The sequence below is a fragment of the Syzygium oleosum genome, unplaced genomic scaffold (assembly GCF_021117445.2).
Source record: "Syzygium oleosum isolate NSW1041296 unplaced genomic scaffold, Sole_v2.1 Sole_v2.25, whole genome shotgun sequence".
Taxonomy (NCBI): Eukaryota; Viridiplantae; Streptophyta; class Magnoliopsida; order Myrtales; family Myrtaceae; genus Syzygium; species Syzygium oleosum.
The window spans coordinates 472,054-493,458 of NW_026607509.1; the positions used below are offsets into that span (position 1 = coordinate 472,054).

At 40.7% G+C, this 21,405-nt stretch overlaps 2 protein-coding genes across 8 annotated transcripts; both read left to right on the forward strand.

Annotated features, from left to right (window-relative positions):
- Positions 1-1,879: 1,879 nt before the first annotated feature.
- Positions 1,880-16,494, forward strand: LOC115674546 (chromatin-remodeling ATPase INO80). Of its 7 annotated transcripts, none has more exons than XM_056302767.1 (23): positions 1,880-2,140; positions 2,387-2,474; positions 2,667-3,045; positions 3,166-3,586; positions 3,727-3,927; positions 4,073-4,183; positions 5,282-5,712; positions 5,820-5,928; positions 6,009-6,089; positions 6,173-6,345; positions 7,174-7,299; positions 7,783-7,944; positions 8,042-8,099; positions 8,971-9,201; positions 9,317-9,463; positions 11,132-11,692; positions 11,780-12,040; positions 12,148-12,255; positions 13,896-13,990; positions 14,119-14,275; positions 14,559-14,756; positions 14,922-15,077; positions 15,909-16,494. In XM_056302767.1, the coding sequence occupies exons 1-23, from the start codon at positions 1,895-1,897 to the stop codon at positions 16,176-16,178; spliced, it is 4,770 nt and encodes a 1,589-aa protein (XP_056158742.1). In that variant the 5' UTR covers positions 1,880-1,894; the 3' UTR covers positions 16,179-16,494. The 7 variants fall into 7 exon arrangements, with proteins under 7 accessions (XP_056158742.1, XP_056158743.1, XP_030452810.1 ...); XM_056302768.1 differs by having other exon boundaries at positions 2,673-3,045; XM_030596950.2 differs by having other exon boundaries at positions 1,928-2,136.
- A 708-nt stretch (positions 16,495-17,202) lies between these two features.
- Positions 17,203-20,683, forward strand: LOC115674547 (glycerol-3-phosphate dehydrogenase [NAD(+)] GPDHC1, cytosolic). The gene is made up of 5 exons (XM_030596952.2): positions 17,203-18,799; positions 19,360-19,581; positions 19,704-19,951; positions 20,127-20,266; positions 20,444-20,683. The coding sequence occupies exons 1-5, from the start codon at positions 18,139-18,141 to the stop codon at positions 20,565-20,567; spliced, it is 1,395 nt and encodes a 464-aa protein (XP_030452812.1). The 5' UTR covers positions 17,203-18,138; the 3' UTR covers positions 20,568-20,683.
- The last annotated feature ends 722 nt before the right edge of the window (positions 20,684-21,405 follow it).

The window sequence follows — 21,405 nt, forward strand, 5'->3', positions numbered from 1 at the left end:
CGGTCGCCAGGCCTGGCCGCCAGCCGCGTGCCGGCCGCCGCCATGCTAGCCGCTGGCTGCCTACGCCCTGCTGCTATCGCCGCCATTCCTTGGCTGCCGCCGCCCTTTGCCGCCGGCCAGTACCGCCAGTTGGCCTTAAATCCCGCCCGCTGTTTGCCGCTACACTTGACGCCAGAGCCAGACGTTAGCCGCCGCTATCCTGGCCGCCGCCAGCCGGACGCCGGACGTTGGCCGTCGGTCTTCGGCCGCCGGACGCCGCTTTCGCCACGGTCGCCGCGAAAAAATATTTTCCGAAACTTTTTCATATTGATCGCCGAACACCGGAAAATTATGTTCCGGAAAAACATTTTCCAGGAAAATGACTTCCGGGAAAATATTTTCCAAAAGGAGAATATTTTCCGCCAATCGAACGGAGCCTTAGTTGAAAATATAGATTCACTCAAACTATTTGAATAAAAAATAGACAATTAATTGTGTATTCATAGACCGTCATAAATAGAGGTGTTTAATATTCATTGTAGCTTTTGTGATTGAAATTATAAGATCACAAATTATAATTAACAGTCTTCTCCAGGCAAAGTTATAACACGATGCATGATAAGATGATATCTTATTGAGCGCAAAAATATATTTATTTTGTGTAACTGATGAGACAGATGATAGAAATAAAGCCAGTTTTGTTGATTAGCCTGATAAAAAACAGAACAAATACATTGAAGAGAAAGAAAAAAAAAGGGTATTTTAGTTAACTAAAAAATGAGTATCTTAATCAAAATGTGGACGAAGATAAAGTAGTTCTCAACAAAAGATGGGATAAGAGTACTAAAAGCTCTAAAATTTGTCGAGAAAATACAATTAAATTTTAAAACTTTTAAAAAGTGCCATCTAGTCCTAAAAATTTCAAAAAATGTAATTAACTAATAAAACTTATCATGAAAGTGCAATTGAGTCATAAAATTTTCAGAAAGAATAATTAACGGAAGGACTTGATTTGACAAATTCGATAAGTTTTAGGACTCAATTGCACTTTATAATAAGTGTTACAAGTTAATTGCACTTTTTAAAAGTTTTAAAACTCGTTTATACTTTCGTGGAAATTGTCAAATCAAGGATACATGGGAAGCGTCAATTTAGATAAAACAAACAATAAGCACCAACCTTCGAATCAATTGTAACATCATCAAATATTAGCTTGAACCCAAAAAGACCCGAAACCCAAACCTTTTTCTTTTTTTTGCATTTCGCCGGTCATGTTCGAGGTCGAGTCAAGAGTCCACATATCTTTTATGATTCGGGCGAGCGTAAGTAGCGTGCCAGACTAGACCCAACTCGATCCATTGACACCTCTATGGTGTAACTTAACCTTAATTTATAATAAAAATCTAAACACGAATGGCCGCGAGCTCGAGCTCGGCCGAGGCCGGCGAGCTCGAGGCTCGCCAGGCCATGCAGGCGAGCTCGGCGGCGAGCTCCGCCCGGATCTCTTTCTCTCGCGCGTAGAGCTCACCCGGATGGCCGACGAGCTCGAGCTCTCGCCGGCCTCGGCTCTAGCCGTCATTGGGCCGTGACGGGAAAGAAGAAAGAAAAGGAAAAGAAAAGAAAAAAAAATTTGGACAAAATTGCCCCTATTCCGCATCTGGAATATATTCTGGCCACGGCAGCTCAGTCCTTATTTGATACTAGTGTTATGAGTTAATTACACTTTTTGAAATTTTAAAACTCGATTATACTTTCATGATTTCCAATGCATTATTCTAAACAGATCGAAAATCTTCGAAATGAAGCCTCCACCTCAACTCATCTCCGGGCGCACGTTAACGCCGTAACCCATCAGGCGCACGTTAGCGTGCGCCCCCCACCTTCGCCCCCAACGCTTCCGACACCGTCCCTGTCTATGGCTCTCCTCTTTCCGCCTCCCCGCCCTCCCCCTTCCCTCCCCTCGCTTCTTCCTTCGCGAACTTTCATTAGGGTTTCTTCCGCGCTCTCTCCCCCTCCATCTCCATCGCCATTGACGACGGCGGATTCCCGCATGCGGCCGACGGAGCGCGGCCTCCCGCTCGCCGGCGCCGAGTCATGGACCACCGGAGGCACACCAAGGACTCGCTCTCCTCCTATTCCAATCTCTTCAACCTGGAGGTCGGTCCGTCGCTTGCCTCGCCTCGACTCGATTTTCGTCCGCGCTTTTGTCCCGTTCGATTCTCAGTTATTTTCGTCGCGGCGGTTGGCGTGCGCTCGTTAGGCGAGTCCGATTGGTTTTGAATTTGATCGAGTCGTTGGACTTTGGGGGGGCCTCGCTTTAGGTTTCGTGCGGTGTTTTTTCTCGAAGCTGCGGTTTTGAGTTTTGCATGGCGAGTGAAGCTGATTCGGTGCTTTTGATTGTGTGCAGCCGCTGATGAGCTATAAGCTGCCGCAGCGCGACGACGATTTCGACTACTATGGGAGCAGCAGTCAGGACGAAAGCAGAGGTAGCCAAGGTAATCGAGACTCTTACATCGCCTGTTCCGGTAGCCTCGTTCTTTTTAGTGTGGCCTTGGAGTTCCATGCCTTAACGAAGTTGTGCTCTGCAGTCCGTACGCACTGAGTTTCTTTTTTCAGGGTAGAATGGTTTGGCGGGGACATAGTTTGAGGTAATTGACGTTGCTTTACTCCCAAACGGTTTTTTCTAGGAGCAGCATTGCGACTACAAAGTAATGGTACGATGTCTAATAAGAAGAAGAAGCGGTCTTTTAATAGCGAGAACGAAGATGGAGACAGTTATTACGGAACAAAGATTACGGAAGATCATTACCGAGCAATGCTGGGGGAGCACATTCAGAAGTACAGGAGGAGACCGAAGGATCATTCATTGCTTCCTCAACTAGCAACAGTAGGGATTTCACTCCCGAGGAGTAATAATTCTGGCCCGAAAGCACATAAATTGGCGAATGAGCGGCGTGGAGGCTTATATGACGTGGAAACTGAACCTGAATGGGCCAACAACATCAATCTTCATAAGGATAGGAATAACCAGAATACCAATGTAGCTCCCGGTAACAGTTTAGAAAGGTCTGCTTTATATATATATATATATTTATGTATATATGTTTTATCTGTCTTTTTACTGGTCTGAGATACAAAGCAAATACTTAAAGATGCTTATCTTTTAATTCTCGTGCCTGTTGGCAGGGTGGTATATGAACCTTCATTTTTGGACATTGCTGATGGCATAACATATAAGATTCCCCCAACTTATGATACATTGGCAGCTTCATTGAATTTACCAAGTTTCTCAGATGTCACGGTAGAGGAATTTCACTTGAAAGGTAGCTTGGATTTGGGTTCCTTGGCAAAACTGATGGCCAGTGAGAAAAGGCTTGGGCCTAGAAATAGAGCTGGAATGGGAGAGCTCAGACCCCAATATGAATCACTTCATGCTAGATTGAAAGCGTCTAATACAGCCCAACCGTTCAGTCTTAAAGTATCAGATGTTGGGTTGTCCTCGATTCCTGAAGGAGCAGCTGGGAACATAAAGAGGTCTATTTTGTCTGAGGGTGGTGTTTTGCAGGTTTATTATGTGAAGGTCCTGGAGAAAGGAGATGCATACGAGGTATGCAAATGACAGATGTGGTTACTGCGAACAAATTAGTGATTTTTTCGGATCTTATATGTTATCATTGCCGGGAGAGATGTGCAGGACTTTGAATTTTTTTTCCTTTTTGCTAAAATAATTAAGTTATCCTTCTACAGATCATTGAAAGAAGCCTACCCAAAAAGCCAAAACTTGTAAAAGACCCTTCTTTGATTGAGAAGGAAGAAATGGAAAAGATTGGAAAAGTTTGGGTGAACATTGTCAGGAGAGACATACCAAAGCATCATCGGATTTTCACGACCTTCCATAGGAAGCAACTTAATGATGCCAAGAGGTTCTCAGAAAATTGTCAGAGAGAGGCATGTTTATGAGACGTTTTTTTATCAAATAATCTTCTTTGCATTTACCAGGGAAAATTCAAGCACACACTCACATCTGATGCTTTAGTCCTTTCTGATTAATCGGGTTAACAAGAGATTTCATAATTGAACTTTCTTTTGACAGGTCAAAATGAAGGTGAGTAGATCACTTAAGTTGATGAGGGGTGCTGCCATTCGTACAAGGAAATTGGCTAGAGACATGTTGCTGTTCTGGAAGCGAGTAGATAAGGAGATGGTATGGCACATACTCTTTCCTGTAGTTTGTTGAATTAAAGTACAATTGACTGGTTCTTTCATGATATTTGTCTAATAATCATTTAATCTCTAAGTGTGAAATCTCACCAACACATGAAAAAATTTCTTGTTGCACTTTGTTGAGTAGTGACAAGATTGTACCTTGTGGCTCAAGTTGAGCTGAACCTCATTATTTTTCTTTTTGACAAGTAACTTGCTTGCATTAACAGAATTTTGTTTTGGATGAATCTGTCTACAGAATCATGTGACAATCTCTGTGGGAAGTCAAACCTCCTTGATTTAGTGTTAGCTCTCTATGTAAATCATCTTCCTTCATTTTAGAGGCCATTTTGTTTCTTCGACCTCTTTAATCTGCTGTACTCCTCCAACTGGAAGACAAAACCACCAATTACCCAAGGATGAACCGCAAGGAAAAAAATAAAAGGGAAAGAAGAGAGAACAGAAAGCAGGGGATAAGTAAACTAAATACGAACCATTACAGATTTGGCTTATGATTGATGTGCTTCTACCTTCTAATAATAAAATTTTATCTGCATGTATGGGATGCCAAAATTTTAATTTTATAATTGTATTAACAAATGCTTTAATGTTTGTTATTTTCAGTTATTAGTAGCTTCCTTGTAATTCTTTTTCTCTGTATTCTTGGTGAATTGATTGAGCCGAAAGTTCATTAGCTGCTTGCTTTTGGAATATGCTGCTGTAGTTTGACTGCTGCCTGAAGTTAAATTTGGCAAGATATTGGAGAGGTCCAATTTTAGAGATCCAATTTTATTATAAGTCCAGCTTCAAAGCAGTTTCTTTGCTGATAACTATAAGAAGACTAGCTTTTAATGTTATGTTAATCCTTATCCATGTTTACCTTCTCTGATGGCCTACAATTTTTTCTTTCCTTCCTAGCTTTTAATGATATTTTGTTGTCATGAAGAAGTTGCGGGTCATCTTGTTCAGGAATTAGGTTCTTGTGTATATCCTGGATTTTGCTGGTTCATTTTGTGAGACAGTCTCCCTGAAGATGACAATTGTGATGTAGTTGTTTGTTGTGGATGTGTGTTGTGCTTACAGTTTACCTGCTTTACAGGCAGAAGTTAGGAAAAGGGAAGAGCGAGAAGCTGCTGAAGCCTTGAAGCGTGAGCAGGAGCTTCGAGAAGCAAAGAGACAGCAACAAAGACTTAATTTCCTTATACAGCAGACAGAACTGTACAGTCACTTCATGCAGAATAAGCCAAATTCACAGCAGCCTGAAGCTTTTCCTGTGGGTGACACAACGGTAAATGATCAAGAAGCACTACTTAGTTCTTTGGATGTCGGGCCTGGTGAGGATGAAGATCCTGAAGAAGCTGAATTGAGAAAGGAGGCTCTGAAAGCTGCTCAAGATGCTGTCTCTAAACAGAAAAGGCTAACTGATGCATTTGACACCGAATGCTTGAGATTGCGCCACCCCACTGATTCTGAGGTGACTCTGCCAGATACCCTAGTAACAGGATCGAGTAATATAGATCTTCAGACACCGTAAGTATTTTTTGTCCATCCCTCTCAGACGGTTAATAAATATTGGTACGAATTACATGCTTCTTGAGCATAGATACTTAGCCATTTGGATGCTTTGGTGTTTGCAGCTCTACCATGCCTGCTATGTCAACTGTTCGGACCCCAGAGTTATTCAAAGGTCGCCTTAAAGAATATCAGTTAAAGGGCCTTCAGTGGCTAGTCAATTGTTATGAGCAGGTCATTAGACAATTTCTTGTGAACATTATATCACGCTTTACATTAATTTCAGGTCATTTATCTAGTTAGAATATTTTTAGGGCCTGAATGGCATACTTGCTGATGAGATGGGTCTTGGGAAGACTATTCAAGCAATGGCATTCTTGGCTCATCTGGCTGAGGTAACAAAAATTTTGACTATTGTATGGCCTTGGTTATCCTCTCCTTTGATATTTAGTCAAATGAAATGGTGAATTTCCTACAGGAGAAGAATATATGGGGTCCATTTCTTGTTGTTGCACCTGCCTCTGTTTTGAATAATTGGGCAGATGAAATTAGCCGATTCTGTCCTGATTTGAAAACTCTACCTTACTGGGGTGGGCTTCAAGAACGGACGGTACTCAGGAAAAATATCAACCCAAAGCGCCTTTATCGGAGGTAAGTGCCTTTTTTTATGCCTTCTAATTACCCCCTTTTATACCAGTTGAAGGTTTACAAACATAGTTTGATGGCTTTTATGTCGGATATGTTTGTTCATGGTGCAATTAATGTCATCTAAGATCATGTCCAGTTTATAAAGGATATGAATAATTGTTGTAGAAAGTGTCCTCAAGCCATAAGTTCAAAATGGCCGACTTTTGAGCCGATGTATCTGTCTCGTCTTTTACATTTTCTGTTTGCTTATGTGATTGTTTAGTTCTTCTTTATTTAGGTGCAGGAAGCCAATAGAAGATTGATTTCTGAGCTCCCACCCTAGTGTTTAGGCAACTGTGCAATATAAACTAACTACGTTTAAATTCCATATAACGAGGAGTGTTAGACTAGCCAACTTAAAAGTTTGTGGTATTAGGTGAAGGTAGATTACAACCATATCAGGTCGTGATAAACCTTATAAGCAAACAATGTGAGATAACACTTAATACCCCTTGCAAATTAGTACAAAGAATGCTCATGGAACAGAAAAATGGGAAAACCACACTCGAAATTTACTTAGATGGAGCATGACGATTGAAACCAGGCTTTGATATCATTAAAGATTATCTGACTCAAAAGCTCAAGCCATTAGATGGAGGGAGACTACATATGCAAGGCCATGATATGCCCTATAACAAGTGATGTGGGATAACTTTAATAGGAAGAATAACTTGTGCAAGCAGAGAATTAGGAGAATTTATATACCCAGAAGCTATGGTCTCTCAAATTCTGTAAACTGAGTTCCATGAAATGGAGTTTTTTTATCAGTTCTGATTCCCTTTTTGATGCCAGGGATGCTGGATTTCACATTCTCATCACCAGTTACCAACTGCTAGTCTCTGATGAAAAGTATTTTCGGCGTGTGAAGTGGCAATATATGGTATTGGATGAGGCACAGGCAATAAAAAGTGCCAGCAGGTTTAAGTTTGATTAAGATTAATTGTTTTTCCTTCACACATTGTGCTTTCATTCAAGGACCAGAGTTCCCCCTCGTCACTCTCTCTCCCTCTCTCTCCCTCCATATTTATTAAAACATACATATGTTCACACATACACGTACATACATAGATGTTGATGTGCTTACATGCTGTTTCCATGTGCGCCTCAGACTGTCCTGTTAGACTACATGCTAACATGCACATATATAAGTGCAGGCAGATGCAGTAATTTTCCGGCACTTAGCAAAAACTTGAGAATTGTCTTTGTTAGTCAAATATATAAAGCAGCAACATATCCAAATACAATAGCTTTTATAATTTTTATGGGATATAGACAATTTGAGTTATATTCTTTCCTAAAAATGGGTTCCACATCCTTTAGAGATGGACTTTAAGCATGTTGTTGTTTGCTTATTTTTTGTTTTCTCATAGAATTGTTATCTTCTCGGATATTTTGTTACAGTATAAGGTGGAAGACACTTCTCAGTTTTAATTGTCGGAATCGCTTGCTTCTTACTGGCACTCCAATCCAAAACAATATGGCTGAGTTGTGGGCTCTTCTGCATTTTATCATGCCTACCTTGTTTGACAGTCATGAACAATTTAATGAGTGGTTCTCTAAAGGGTAATCATTCTCCTGAAGATCGTCTTTACTATATGAATATGTACTTGTAGTCTCATAGTTGTTACTAGGTTAATCCATCTCTTTTGTTTTGTCTCAGAATTGAGAACCATGCCGAGCACGGTGGAACTCTAAATGAGCACCAGCTCAACAGATTGGTAAGCACGTTTTGTCTGCAATTTACTTGGATTGTGAATTGAATTGAAATTTCTTGTGTGGCTGTCAATTCTGCTGGAACTTCATGCTTTGCATAGTTAATTCTGCAGACTTACCCAAAAAAAATTGTTTCTTATTGGACTTTGCTTTCTTTTCATGTGCAAGTCTTTTTTTTGATCGATTCACGTGCAAGTTTAGCTAATGCATTTACCTGGCAACTTTGAGCTTGGTGTGAAATTTGCATAACCTCCAGAACTAAGTCAGTTGGAGCTAAATTTATTGCTGTTATTATTTATGGCATAGGAAGCTTCTTATGATTCTTCAGGTAGTTGTTTAGTTGGAGCCAATGACATCTTTATATTCTCTTCTTCCATCCTGCATGATTTGAGCCCCTTTTATGTGTGTGTCTCATAGCAGAGTAGCCTTTTTTTTCTTCTCTGTACTTATGGAGTTGTAATGTCTGCCTGCTGTGCCTTTTCTTCTTTTGTGAAACGTAAACTTTGTGCAACTTGCCATGCATATCTATCATATTGTATTCTTTATAAGAGGATATGGCGAGCCTTATTAGTATTTTAACACAATCATCAAAGATTCAGCAGAGGGAGTCATAACATGTTTGCTTTATCTTGGGACTATTGTTGAAGTTTTCAGACTGGGAACAGAGAAATTGTAATTGTGTTCTTTGGAATTCCTGTATCTTGTACCGTATGCAAAGGTGGCTGTGAGCCTGGGACCAATCTTTTGTTCATGGCTAAGATGTTCATATTGTCACTATATATTCTTGCTTAATATTGGAATCAAAACGGGTCAAGAGTCAGAGAGTTCACACTTCTTTGCTTTTCTGACTTGTGATATAATTGCTTGAGTGGTCAGCATGCAATTTTAAAGCCATTCATGTTGAGGCGAGTTAAAAAGGATGTCATCCAAGAGCTGACCAGAAAAACAGAGATTACTGTGCATTGCAAGTTGAGTAAGCGGCAACAAGCTTTTTACCAAGCTATCAAGAACAAGATATCTCTCACTGAATTGTTTGATGGGAGTCGTGGACATCTCAATGAGAAGAAAATCTTGAATTTGATGAACATCGTCATCCAGTTGAGAAAGGTACTTTTTTCTTTATATGCCTTTTTCCTCTCGTTTCAGCACCATCTGCAGATATGAGGAGGAGCATTGTCTACTTTTAATAGCTGGCTGAGGCTGATGAACCTTGTTTTTGTAGGTCTGCAACCATCCAGAATTGTTTGAAAGGAATGAAGGAAGCACATACTTCCATTTTGGAGAAATTCCGAATTCTCTTTTGCCTCCTCCTTTTGGCGAATTGGAGGATGTACACTACTCAGGAGGCCAAAATCCAATAACGTACCAGGTACTCTTCCAAAGCTGTGTGCTCTCATAGATTTATTTTTTGGTCGAAACTCTCATAGATTAGATGATACAGAAATATAAATGAGTGAACTAAAAGTACGGTTCAGAGCCCAATCTTATGTACAGACGGATATTCTAAGTCTGGCTCTACGTTTTGCCTAAAAAAATCTTCTCCTATCGAAGAAAACATCGATTCGCAGCTTTGGAGTTCCTATTAAAAAAATCTAGAGGTTTACCTATTTAGTACGTGTATCTCAGAAGAGTTTTGCCTTTTTTGCGTTGGTCTTCTTCATGTCTTTCACAGAATTGTTTGAATTGAACTGCTGGCAGGGCTAACTGCCTTAGTGTACATCCATTCATTAATTTTTGACGTGTCTGAAATTATCTTATGATAACAAGATGGTGCCAGCAGTCTTTATATTATGTTGAGTGATGTTGGTTGCTTCAAACTTGAGGAACATGGTCAATTCATCTAAAAGCTTAAGTTGTTAGATGGGGTTGTAAATTATTATTTAAGTACTCTAAACTCCCCCTCTTGCAAGCTTGAATTTGGAACAAGACTGAAGTGGAGATTAATTATAGATGGGAAGGAAAATAAGTAGCTTGATGAGATTTGAACACAGTACTGCTGTCACTGAGCATGTTGGACAGAAAATTTTCCCCAAAAGTTTAAGCTATTTAAAGCAGGCCAGGAATGTGTATATAATATATCTCTCAACCCTAACTCTCACGTGTAAGTCAGTCCTTACATGTGAAACACAGGGCGGGGGCTTAATCACACCAAATAGACAACTAAGACTGGACAAAAGAAAGAATAGAATGAGTAATTGACGGAATGAAGACAAATGGGAGTATGAGTATTTATGCTGTTTCTGCTTTGATACCATGTGAAAAAAGACTATATCCAACTCATATAGAAGCTTAATTTATCAGATGAAAGCTTGGTTTAATAATAGTATTCTCTGACGTCTGTATGATATATTTATAGGACATAGTGCTTTGTGCCTCCAGCTCATGCCCATGGGGCCTTATGAGCTTAAACTAGAGAAAGAGGACATCTACATAGTAGATTAATAGTTATTGTTTAGAATTTTCCGTAATGAATATTTATTCCGAAAGAGAAGAGTAGTTTGTGATTCTATAAATATGCAAATGATTGTCACATTAACAGTGCACAGTTTTTTGTGCTGAAGCTGTTTGATTTAATTAGGGAAGCACATTGATGTAATAAAAATGCTTTCTGGAAAACTTAAAGATCTTCCCCTAGCACCCTCAGGACGATCAATGGCTAATTGATAGCTAAGCAGTAACGGAGCTTGTTTGAGTGCACAATTCTTTCATACAAATTTTAAGAAGACATTTTGTGTGAGCTTCTTTGCAACTTGCTTTAGTGTGTCGTAATGAAATTTCTGGGTACTGCCTTTACTCGAGTAAACTGATTTCCTTGTTTTGCTGGACGCTACCTGCCCAGGATACTTAATGGACATAAAATAATGTGCACCCATGCGTATTGACTATATATATATTTATATAATTTGTATGAGAGAGAGAGAGAGAGAGAGAGAGAGAGAGAGAGAGAGAGAGGTGACGTTCATCAGTGCTTTCCAATATTTGTGTAGTCCTCTTCATTTTTAGCTTGGAAACCTATGTTCCTTCTGTTTTCTTGCAGATGCCAAAACTGGTAAATGAAGAAAGTCTACAACACTCAGGAATGCTTGACGCTTCTGTTAGGCATGGTGTATGCAGAGAGTCCTACCAAAAACTTTTTAACATATTCTCCCCCTCTAATGTGCATCAATCTACATTTTCAGAGGAAAATAGCTCAAAGGGACCATTTGTTAAAAGTGGTACTTTTGGTTTTACCCGTTTAACGGATCTGTCGCCAACTGAGGTTGCATTCGTCGCTACTGGTACTTATATGGAGAAACTGTTATTTTCCATGGAGAGATGGAATAGTCAGCTATTGGATCAAATGGTGGACTTTGTAATTGAAACCACAGATGATGACATGAGATGCAATCACCTTGACAGAGGAAAAGTGAAAGCCGTTACAAGAATGCTGCTAATGCCATCAAGATCTGAAGCAAACTTGCTTACGAGGAAATATGCTACTGGTCCTGCTGATGCTCCATTTGAGGCTTTAGTTTGCTCTGATCAGGATAGGCTTCTATCCAACATTAGGCTGCTGCATTCAACACATGCATTTATTCCCCGAGCTAGAGCTCCTCCGGTATCTTTTTATCTATCAGTTCCTGTTATTTGATCTTTCAATATCATTTTTTGGCATACATATTTTACTGACTTCTTTCCACAATAGATTGGTGTCCATTGTTCGGATAGAAACTTCACATACAAAACAATTGAAGAATTACATCATCCTAGGATCAAGAGATTGTTCTTAGGATTTGCCCGCACATCAGAGTACAATGGACCAAGAAAGCCATTTTGCCCACCTCATCCTTTAATTGAAGAGATTGATGCTGAGCTACCTATCACACAGCCTGCTCTTCAGCTTACATACAGAATATTTGGTTCTTGTCCTCCCATGCAGAGCTTTGACCCCTCGAAGTTGCTTACTGTAAGCTATATATTGGATGCACCTATCTGTTGGCACTGATATATTCAGAAATTTTTGTACGGACAGATAATCTGATTGCCTGACTGTCCATTTGAAATTGGATACAGGATTCTGGTAAGCTCCAAACATTGGATGTATTGCTGAAGCGTTTGCGTGCAGAAAATCATCGCGTCCTTCTATTTGCTCAGATGACAAAGATGCTCAATATTCTTGAGGTAATGTTTACATTCGATCTCTTCTGTTCCTTGGTCAGTCAGGATCCTATCATTTTCCTCAAGTTATCAACCTCTCCATTGTGGTTTGTTATACTCAGTATAATTATGGTGAATTGTGAATGCATTTGATCATCCTTATGGGCGTACATTGTTCACCTAATGGGTCGCCTTGCTGAAGTGTCTTTACTTGCTGATGACTTGCTGAAGCCAAAGTAGTGAAATCGGAAAATGTATGATGATTCAGAGTCCTGGATCCGGATTTAGGGGAAAAACTGCAATCCTTGTAGATATCCAATATCATTTAGTAAAGAGGCATAGAACCGACTGTCCTTCTATAGTTCATAGTGTTCCCTTCTTTTTCTTTCTTTAGGGCCATATTAGTGTGCCTTTTCATATTTGTTATTCTTCCCCTCTTTGTTGCCAGATAAGTCCTTGCATGTGAATCCCAGTATCAAGTTTCACATGTTGGTGAATCTGTAAGTCTAGAAAGAACAAAGGGCAAAGCAGTTGATGTCACTTATGGGGTGCAAGTTCCTAACCTGTCACTCTGTCTTTCCTTAAGTGCGACCGACATCCCCTATATATCCTCTATCCATCACAAATCACGCTGCCTTTCCTCTCAAGTGGCCGTGACAACACCCGCTCCTCTCTCTCTCTCTCTCTCGCTCGCTCAAAAACGTCTTTTGCCAACAGTAGTCCTTTGGCACCAGGAGATGCAAGGTGGTAGTGGAATACAAGTGCACTGTGCAGATTCAGCAGTTGCGTTCCCTCTCGAGCAAGATATCTTCAGCCTATTGATCTCATGAATATTGGTTTCAAGTTTCTCTCTGGTTTGCAAAAGTTCTTCAAATCCATTGACTCAAATTGCAGATTTTGAATTGTGGTCGATACTTTTAGGGATAATGACACAAATAGTCCCTGAACTTTGGCTCAATGTGCAATTTGGTCCTCGAACTTTTAATTTGTTCAATGTAGTCTTTGGACTTTTGGTATATGTTCAATTTAGTCCCCGAACTCTATGAAAATATTTAATGTAGTCCTTCCATTAATTCAAGTTCAGGGACTACAGTGAACATTTTCATATAGTTCAGGGATTACATTAAACATGTACCAAAAGTCCAGGGACCACATTAAACAAATTAAAAGTTCAGGGACCATATTGAACATTAGGCTAAAGTTCAGGGACCACATTGAACAAATTAAAAGTTCAGGGACCTAATTGCACATTGGGCCAGAGTTCAGAGATTTTTTGTGTCATTTTCCCATACTTTTAACGAGTAATGGTAACTTTTATGTGTGTTAGTATGTTTATGTTGAGTTGCACTTTTTGGTTGACTTCATAAACATGCTGATAAGTCATAGATCTGTGGAATTTCCCTCTATTTGCTTATTGCTTTCAACACTCTGTTAGAATCAGTCAGGATAACTGGGCAGGTCCGACTTGTCACTGATTCATTTTCATCACCGTTCTTCTTATTATTTTTGCTTAATTAGGTGCTTAAGTGCGCGATAGCATCGTTGTTCTCTTATTATAGGGAGAAATGGATTAGTGGTATATATAACAATATTTATCATGAGTGGATACTTCTATTGATCAGATTCGTTCCGAGCTGGGTATCTGACATGCCACATCTTTACAGGACTATATGAATTACAGGAAATATAGGTACCTAAGGTTGGATGGATCCTCCACCATTATGGATCGACGAGATATGGTCAGAGACTTTCAACATCGGTAGGGACTTTAAAATGATGTTCTGACTCACTTTGTCTGCAATTCGAATGATGTTTTGTGTGCGATTCCTTGTTCTTTGGAAAATTAAGTTGTACTACTATTGTTAAATTGTTTTATTTCTCTCGCAGGAATGATATTTTTGTCTTCTTACTAAGTACCAGAGCTGGAGGACTGGGAATTAACTTAACAGCGGCTGACACGGTCATATTTTATGAAAGTGATTGGAATCCAACACTGGATTTGCAGGCGATGGATCGAGCTCACAGATTGGGTCAAACAAAGGATGTCAGTTGTGAAAACTCTCATGGCCTCCTTTTAATTCCAGATCCTTATTTCTTCATTTTAGTACCCTGTCTTAGGAGTACATCTTTGCCGCTGCCCCTTCCAGAAAAGAACCCTCCTTTCGTAGCATTCAAGTAACCTTGGAAATGCATGCAAACAGTCAAAAACCATCTGTGCTTGCTGAAGTTGGTGTCCATTTGGCCTTTATGAAAACGTTTTGTGATATGCTTGTTGATTTTGGATTCTATCTTCAAATGAAAATTTCAGTCTTGTCTTTGTGTTGTAGGTTACTGTCTATCGGTTAATCTGTAAAGAGACAGTTGAGGAGAAAATTCTTCAAAGAGCTAGTCAGAAAAATACTGTTCAGCAGCTTGTCATGACAGGTGGTCATGTCCAGGGCGATCTGTTGGCTCCTGAGGATGTTGTGTCATTACTTTTGGATGATGCTCAATTGGAGCAAAAACTAAGAGAGATTCCACCACAGGTTGGCATAGAACGTCTATCATTGTTGTCTTTTTCGGACTTTAGTTGATGCAGCTTCACCTGTATCCTGCGTTTGAAAGAAATATCCTAATGAGATGGAGAAAGCACAATATAAATGAAGCTTGGGTGTTGCAAAGGGTGATATATTATCTCATTCCATTGTCAGGTTAAGGATAGACAAAGAAAGAAGCAGCCAACAAAGGGCATCCGCTTAGATGCTGAAGGGGATGCGTCTTTGGAAGACTTAACAAATATCGCTGCTGAGGGTGCTGGAAATGAGCCCAATCCTGATGCAGACAAATCAAAGTCCAGTAGCAAAAAGGTATCCTCACATGTATCATCAATTTATTTTAAGAGATTGAGATTTACTCTGCGAAACTATCTAAAAGAGAGGCATGAGGCATGACTAAAGGAGCGTAATTGTGTGATCTGGGGTAAAATTGTTGAAATTTGTTATTACCGGTGTAAAACCTAGACTTTTGAAATTACTTTCGTGTTTGTGCAAGCTCGTGGTCTAATTAATGAAACTCTGTCCCCGTTAGCACCAATCGGGATGGGCATTGCTATCTGAGGTATTCCATTTCAAGTTGTTAGCAGGAGGGGAGTAGCAACACCCGTGGGGAACATTCTCTAGTTGTGGACTGAGGAACTGAAAATTTTGAACTTAATGGAAAATTTTTGGTCATAAACTGTGGATGTAAGATGTATATTTTATGCTAATAGTGATGTGTGGTATCTGCTGGCATCAACATGTACCTCGTTCTGAATGTTTTATTTCTTTGTTTGTTGCACGCTCCACGTGTGCCCCCACTTTTTCATGCACATTTATCGTGAGAGGGGTGGGTGAGTTTGAAGGGATATCGTGCTAGTGCAAGCTTTTATATTATGTCTCCCTAGGATTAAAGGTGGTTCTTGTGTATTAATTGCCTTGTTGTTTACCCATCTCATTTATCGTCAATGTACATACTAGCTTGATTGCTGCTGTTGCACTGTTTTTGTTTGTCTTTTTGCCTTATTATGCTGTGAACTTTTTCGCTGGTGATTATTTTTGGACTCTCCGTGCTTTTTGAACACTAGCATGACTTGTAAGGATGGTGTCGATAGCATCCTCTCTCTTTCTCCTTTTTTTTAACTTGCTCTGTGGGTAATGCAGAGGAAACCTGCTGCCGATAAGCAAAATTCGTCGAAGTCAAGAAACCCGCCTAGGATGAATGAACATAGCTCGTCGCCCGCAGAGTATCCTTTTGATGACGGCTTACAATATAATGACCAGCAATCACAGAAACCGAAGAGACTAAAGAGGCCTAAGAAGAGTGTGAACGAGAATCTCGAGCCTGCATTTACTCCTGCGCCCAACATACCTCCGGAGCAGACCCTATTTCAGTCTATTCAGGAGTTTGGTTCCAGTGATCCCAGTACATGAACACACGACAACTTGTGACGTGATTATATAAAGGAATCGCGAGTTGTATAATTATATCCGCTCCCACTGGCTGACCTTCCACATTGCGAAAGGCGTCGAGTGCCGCTTTTTGGCTCCTTCATGGCATCGGGGAAGAGTGATGAGATTCGGGGAAAAGGCAACGTCCGACCTGTATGATTTTTTTGTATAGTTTTCGGCAAAATTGTCGTAGATCTACTGTTTATGGATAGCTTGTATAGGCCAGAGTTTGTCGAGTAGCAGAGAGAAACATTTGTACAGGTCAAATCCCATTTATAATGGAAAGTCCTGTTCGGAAGAGTCTCTGGTCCTCTCTCTCTCTCTCTCTCTCTCCAACAAAAGCTGGCTTTCATGAAAAGAAAGTCTTTCAGCGAACTCATTTTGTTCCTTGATAGACTTACCCTCGTGCGCTGCTAGTTTGAGGAAACCTTAGGTGCCGAATCCACCAAGCATTCCTGGGGAGAGAAATGCTTAAGTGTATTAAAGACAATAAAATTGATATACTAAATTTTATAGCACGACATATACAGATATTGGAAATATTACTTGGTACTTCTGGTCTACGTTAGCCAACTTTACGACCGTCGGTCGGTCGTTAGAGGTATTTAAAATGTCCTGCTTATTTGCCATTTTTTCTCTGATCAATCTTACTAGATTCGGCGGTGCCATGTTTCTCTCTCTTTTGCCCCAACTTCACCTTGCCCAAAAAACCAGACATATTGGGGGTTGACGGGCTTGAGTAATGAAGCTCGGCCCGAGAGAGAGAGAGAGAGAGAGAGAGAGAGAGAGAGAGAGGGGGGGAGGACAACAAATGAAGAAAACAGGGCAAAAATGCAAATGGCAAAGGACCCAAGTCACGGGACAGGACACGGGGACTAAGATTGAGACCAATGTTTCGAGTCCTTTCGTGGGTACACTCGTGTTAATCACCGTTTTGGGAAGTTGGCGAGCTTCCAAAATATTTATTGCCCTTTGGCACCCAACTCTATACCCAACTAATCCATTCATTTCATTCAATGCCTCTCTCTCTCTCTACATGACTCCAGCTCACCAGTTCCTCGTTTCAAGCTTGTAAGCTTACATGCAAATCCTCTCGTGTTCACAGTGACTCGCTCGAATTCACAGTCGCAGTCACGGTCTTGTCATGCGCCTGAGCTTTTAGTTTGGTTCTTTACCTTCTGGGTCCAGCAATGGAGTTTTTTTGAATGACGGAAGAAATGGTCAAGTTTATAAGTGGGGAGAGTGTTGTTACGATCACAAGTAAACGACCCTTTATTGGACGGCTCCGCTTTGGAGTTGCCGACACGGAAAGGTCGGTCTTTTCCCTTTCCGGCAGTATCTTAGTGGCATTTTGGGGATTTTCATTGGGCTTTGTAGGTGTGGGTAGATGAACGAACTTAAGAAGGCGGAGATAACGAAGGCGTGTGGCAGTTCGCTTCATCCGCTGAGAGATGACGGACTCGAGCACATGTACTTAAATATTCTGTGGAATTGTTCTCGCCATGAGTAAAATGCCTTGAATTCGAGTAGCGGAAAAGAAGAAAAGAGAGAAAAACTCCGGTTTGGGTGGCCAGAAAATCTGAGTGGAAAAAATGCAGAGTTAGTTTGAGTTTTGGTGAAGAATATCCAACCAACAAGATTTCATTCTTCTGATGAACGGCGAAGCTCGGAAAAAGTGGGAGAAGTTTGTGGGGTTTTAAGCTGGGGGTTGTGATCATTCATTTAGTGGAAGGTTGTGTTGAGAGAAGCAGCTGCATAAAATCAGGTGGGTTTTGTAGTGTCTGATTTTTGTGGAGTTAATGCAACCATCATAACAATAATAAGAAGTGGTGAGACATACAGGTCACGCCTCTTCGATATCGCTGAAGGTTCTTAGGAATTAAGGTGGTACTGGTATTGTTGATCTGTTGATTTTGGAGTTGTATTAACTCTTTGGAAGAAAATGGTGGGTAGTGTTGAGAGGGTTGCTCATAATGGGTACTCGAATGGGTCCATTCACAATAATGGGAATGGTTTGGAGGAAAAACTCGACGAGCTCAGGCGTCTTCTCCTCAAAGCTGATGGTGATCCGTTGAGAATTGTTGGTGTGGGGGCCGGTGCTTGGGGCAGTGTTTTTGCAGCTCTGCTTCAAGATAGCTACGGCCAATTTCGTGACAAAGTTCAAATCAGGATATGGCGAAGGCCTGGTCGAGCCGTGGATAGAGCCACAGCTGAACATCTTTTTGAGGTCATAAATTCAAGGGAGGATGTCTTAAGGAGGTTGATACGACGCTGTGCGTATCTGAAGTACGTTGAGGCTAGACTTGGCGATCGTACTCTATTCGCTGATGAGATTCTGAAAGATGGTTTCTGCTTAAACATGATCGATACGCCTCTCTGTCCCTTGAAGGTGGTCACTAACTTGCAGGAGGCCGTTTGGGATGCTGATATTGTGGTGAACGGGTTGCCTTCCACGGAGACAAGTGAGGTGTTTGAAGAGATCAATAATTATTGGAAGGAGAGGATCACGATGCCCATCATTATTTCTCTGGCGAAGGGCATAGAAGCTGCATTAGATCCTGAACCTCATATTATAACTCCTACTCAGATGATTAACCGTGCAAGTAAGAGTTGCATCTTTGCAATTAAGAAATTATCTATCAGTCCTCTCTTTCTCTGGAGTGCATTGTGAAGGGGGTTTGCTATCTTGCTGCTTTGTGTGTAGAAATCTGTTTGCCATATTCAATTTTACTTTTGGCTGCATTTTGAAAGATGAAGAAAACTGAATCCATTGAATGGGCTGTAGAGTTAAACGAAATAACACGTCATTGGATCTTAGGGATATTTTCAATCAAAGGAGTAAAAGAATTAATTCAAAGTGAAAAAAGTGACAAACATGATGAAATGTGGGCTTCATCCTAGTCTAGCCAACTTTGCTTCGGCAAAAACATAGGAAGGGAATCGTGGAAGAGAATATTTAGAAACTCAGATTCATATTCTGTCTGTTTAGGACATTGATGAGTGCTTCCCTTCCAACACTGAGCATCATCACTTGACAATTTGTGTTTTCACTCCATTCACCTGCTGCATTGAAGTTCAATCTTGCATATTTGCGTTGCTTATACAAATTGGTGGTTGCATCCATCCGCTTTCTAAGCATTTATGTTATCCGCATGCTTGGCAGCTGGAATCCCCATAGAGAACATACTTTATCTTGGTGGACCCAATATTGCTTCTGAGATTTACAATAAGGAATATGCAAATGCTCGAATATGTGGATCTGACAAATGGAGGAAGCCTCTCGCGAAATTTTTAAGACAACCCCATTTTACAGTGTGGGACAATAGCGATCTTGTCACACATGAGGTCATGGGCGGCCTCAAGAATGTCTATGCCATCGGAGCTGGTAATTTGCCAATAATCCAGTAATTGTATATAATGCAATCATGTCCATAACATTATCATATCTTATATATTTGTTTTGAGAACCTCCGGGCGTTTTGTTCCTTGCGTGCTGAAATTTTCCAGGCATGGTTGCTGCTCTTACCAATGAAAGTGCTACAAGTAAATCGGTGTACTTTGCACACTGTACATCGGAGATGATATTCATAACCCATTTGTTGGCGGAAGAACCAGAGAAATTGGCGGGACCTTTGCTGGCCGACACGTATGTGACGTTGTTGAAAGGTCGTAATGCATGGTACGGGCAAATGTTAGCCAAGGGGCAGCTGAACCTGGACATGGGAGACAATATCAGTGGAAAAGGAATGATTCAGGTGTCCGTATTTTGCGACCTTACGGTCTTAATGCAATTGTCAGCTTACACATAACTGTGATGATTTAGTTCATTTATTAGTTCCCCTAGGTTGCGTATATATTTGCCTAATTTCCTTTTGTTAGCATGTTTGATCTTATGCTCAACTGTTGCCGACTTCGTTATATTAATTACAGGGTGTCTCAGCTGTTGGAGCCTTCTACGAACTATTGAGCCAGGCGAGCTTAAGCGTGTTGCATCCCGAAGCAAAGAAGCCTGTTGCTCCCGTTGAACTATGCCCGATCCTGAAGACACTATATAAGATTCTGATAGTGAGGTACTTTCTGCATTGCGATTAACGTCTAGGATATATTCTTATCTTGCAAATCAATATCAGCTTACTCTCTCGCATATATGCTAATTCATTTCATTTTGCAAGCCGACTAATCTCAGCTCCCTCCAATCATTGAATCCCTTCTATGGAAATAATTTTTGTGTGGTTGCCATTTGCCAGGGAACAACCTGCGCGAGCTATCCTGCAAGCACTGAGAGACGAAACCTTGAATGATCCTCGCGAACGAATCGAGATTGCACAGAGCCATGCTTTCTACCGACCTTCGCTTCTTGGTCAGCCTTGAGCGGCTTGTTCTTCCGAGAGAGTGATAATAAGAAACCAGCATCTTACTTGTATGTGAGACAGAATCATAATGGGTTTATAATGGACTTTGAATTAATACATCTATATTTTGATCAACTGGTAGCTCTTACCTTTTAGCTAGAAGTGGCTGCACAGCTTTTATGCAGGATTTTGCAAGTCTTTTCAAACACTTCTCAAATTAAGATGGCACTTTTATCTCCCTGTTCTTAATGATTAAATCTGCTTAATTGGTCGGCTTGCATTACTTTGATCCTAACAGAAGGACCAGAATCAAGATGGATCCAACCGGATCTCACTTCTTACCCAAGCCCTCTCTAGTCTCTTTGACTTTTTCAAGTTGGGGGGTTGTTGGGTAGTGACTGAGATATGGCTTCAAATTTAAGAAAGAGCTAATGGATAGGAAAGAGTTGAACAAGCCAAATGTTTTGAGGAAATGGGTTGGCTGAGTGGAATCAATTGAGTCATTTTCATTCTACCCGAGACACTCAGAAAAAACAGTTTTTGATTCTCCAGCGAAGATGCATCATCTGTCGGATCCTCACTTTTGAGGCCGGGCGAATTTATGGCATAACTAAGCTCAGCTAGTCTCATGACCAAACTGCAAAACCATCATCTCGTGCCGCAAATGACCTATGAAATGAGCAACCGGAATCCTCCGAGAGCACCTAATAATTTTTTTATTATCATACTGTCGTAGTAGTAGATGACCAGTAGATCAAGAGAAGTGTTGTCTAGGAAAGGCAAACTCTTTCCAATGGGTAATATTTAAGTTGCGCAGTTTAAGATTTAACTCATAAGACAATGTGAGTGTTAAAAAA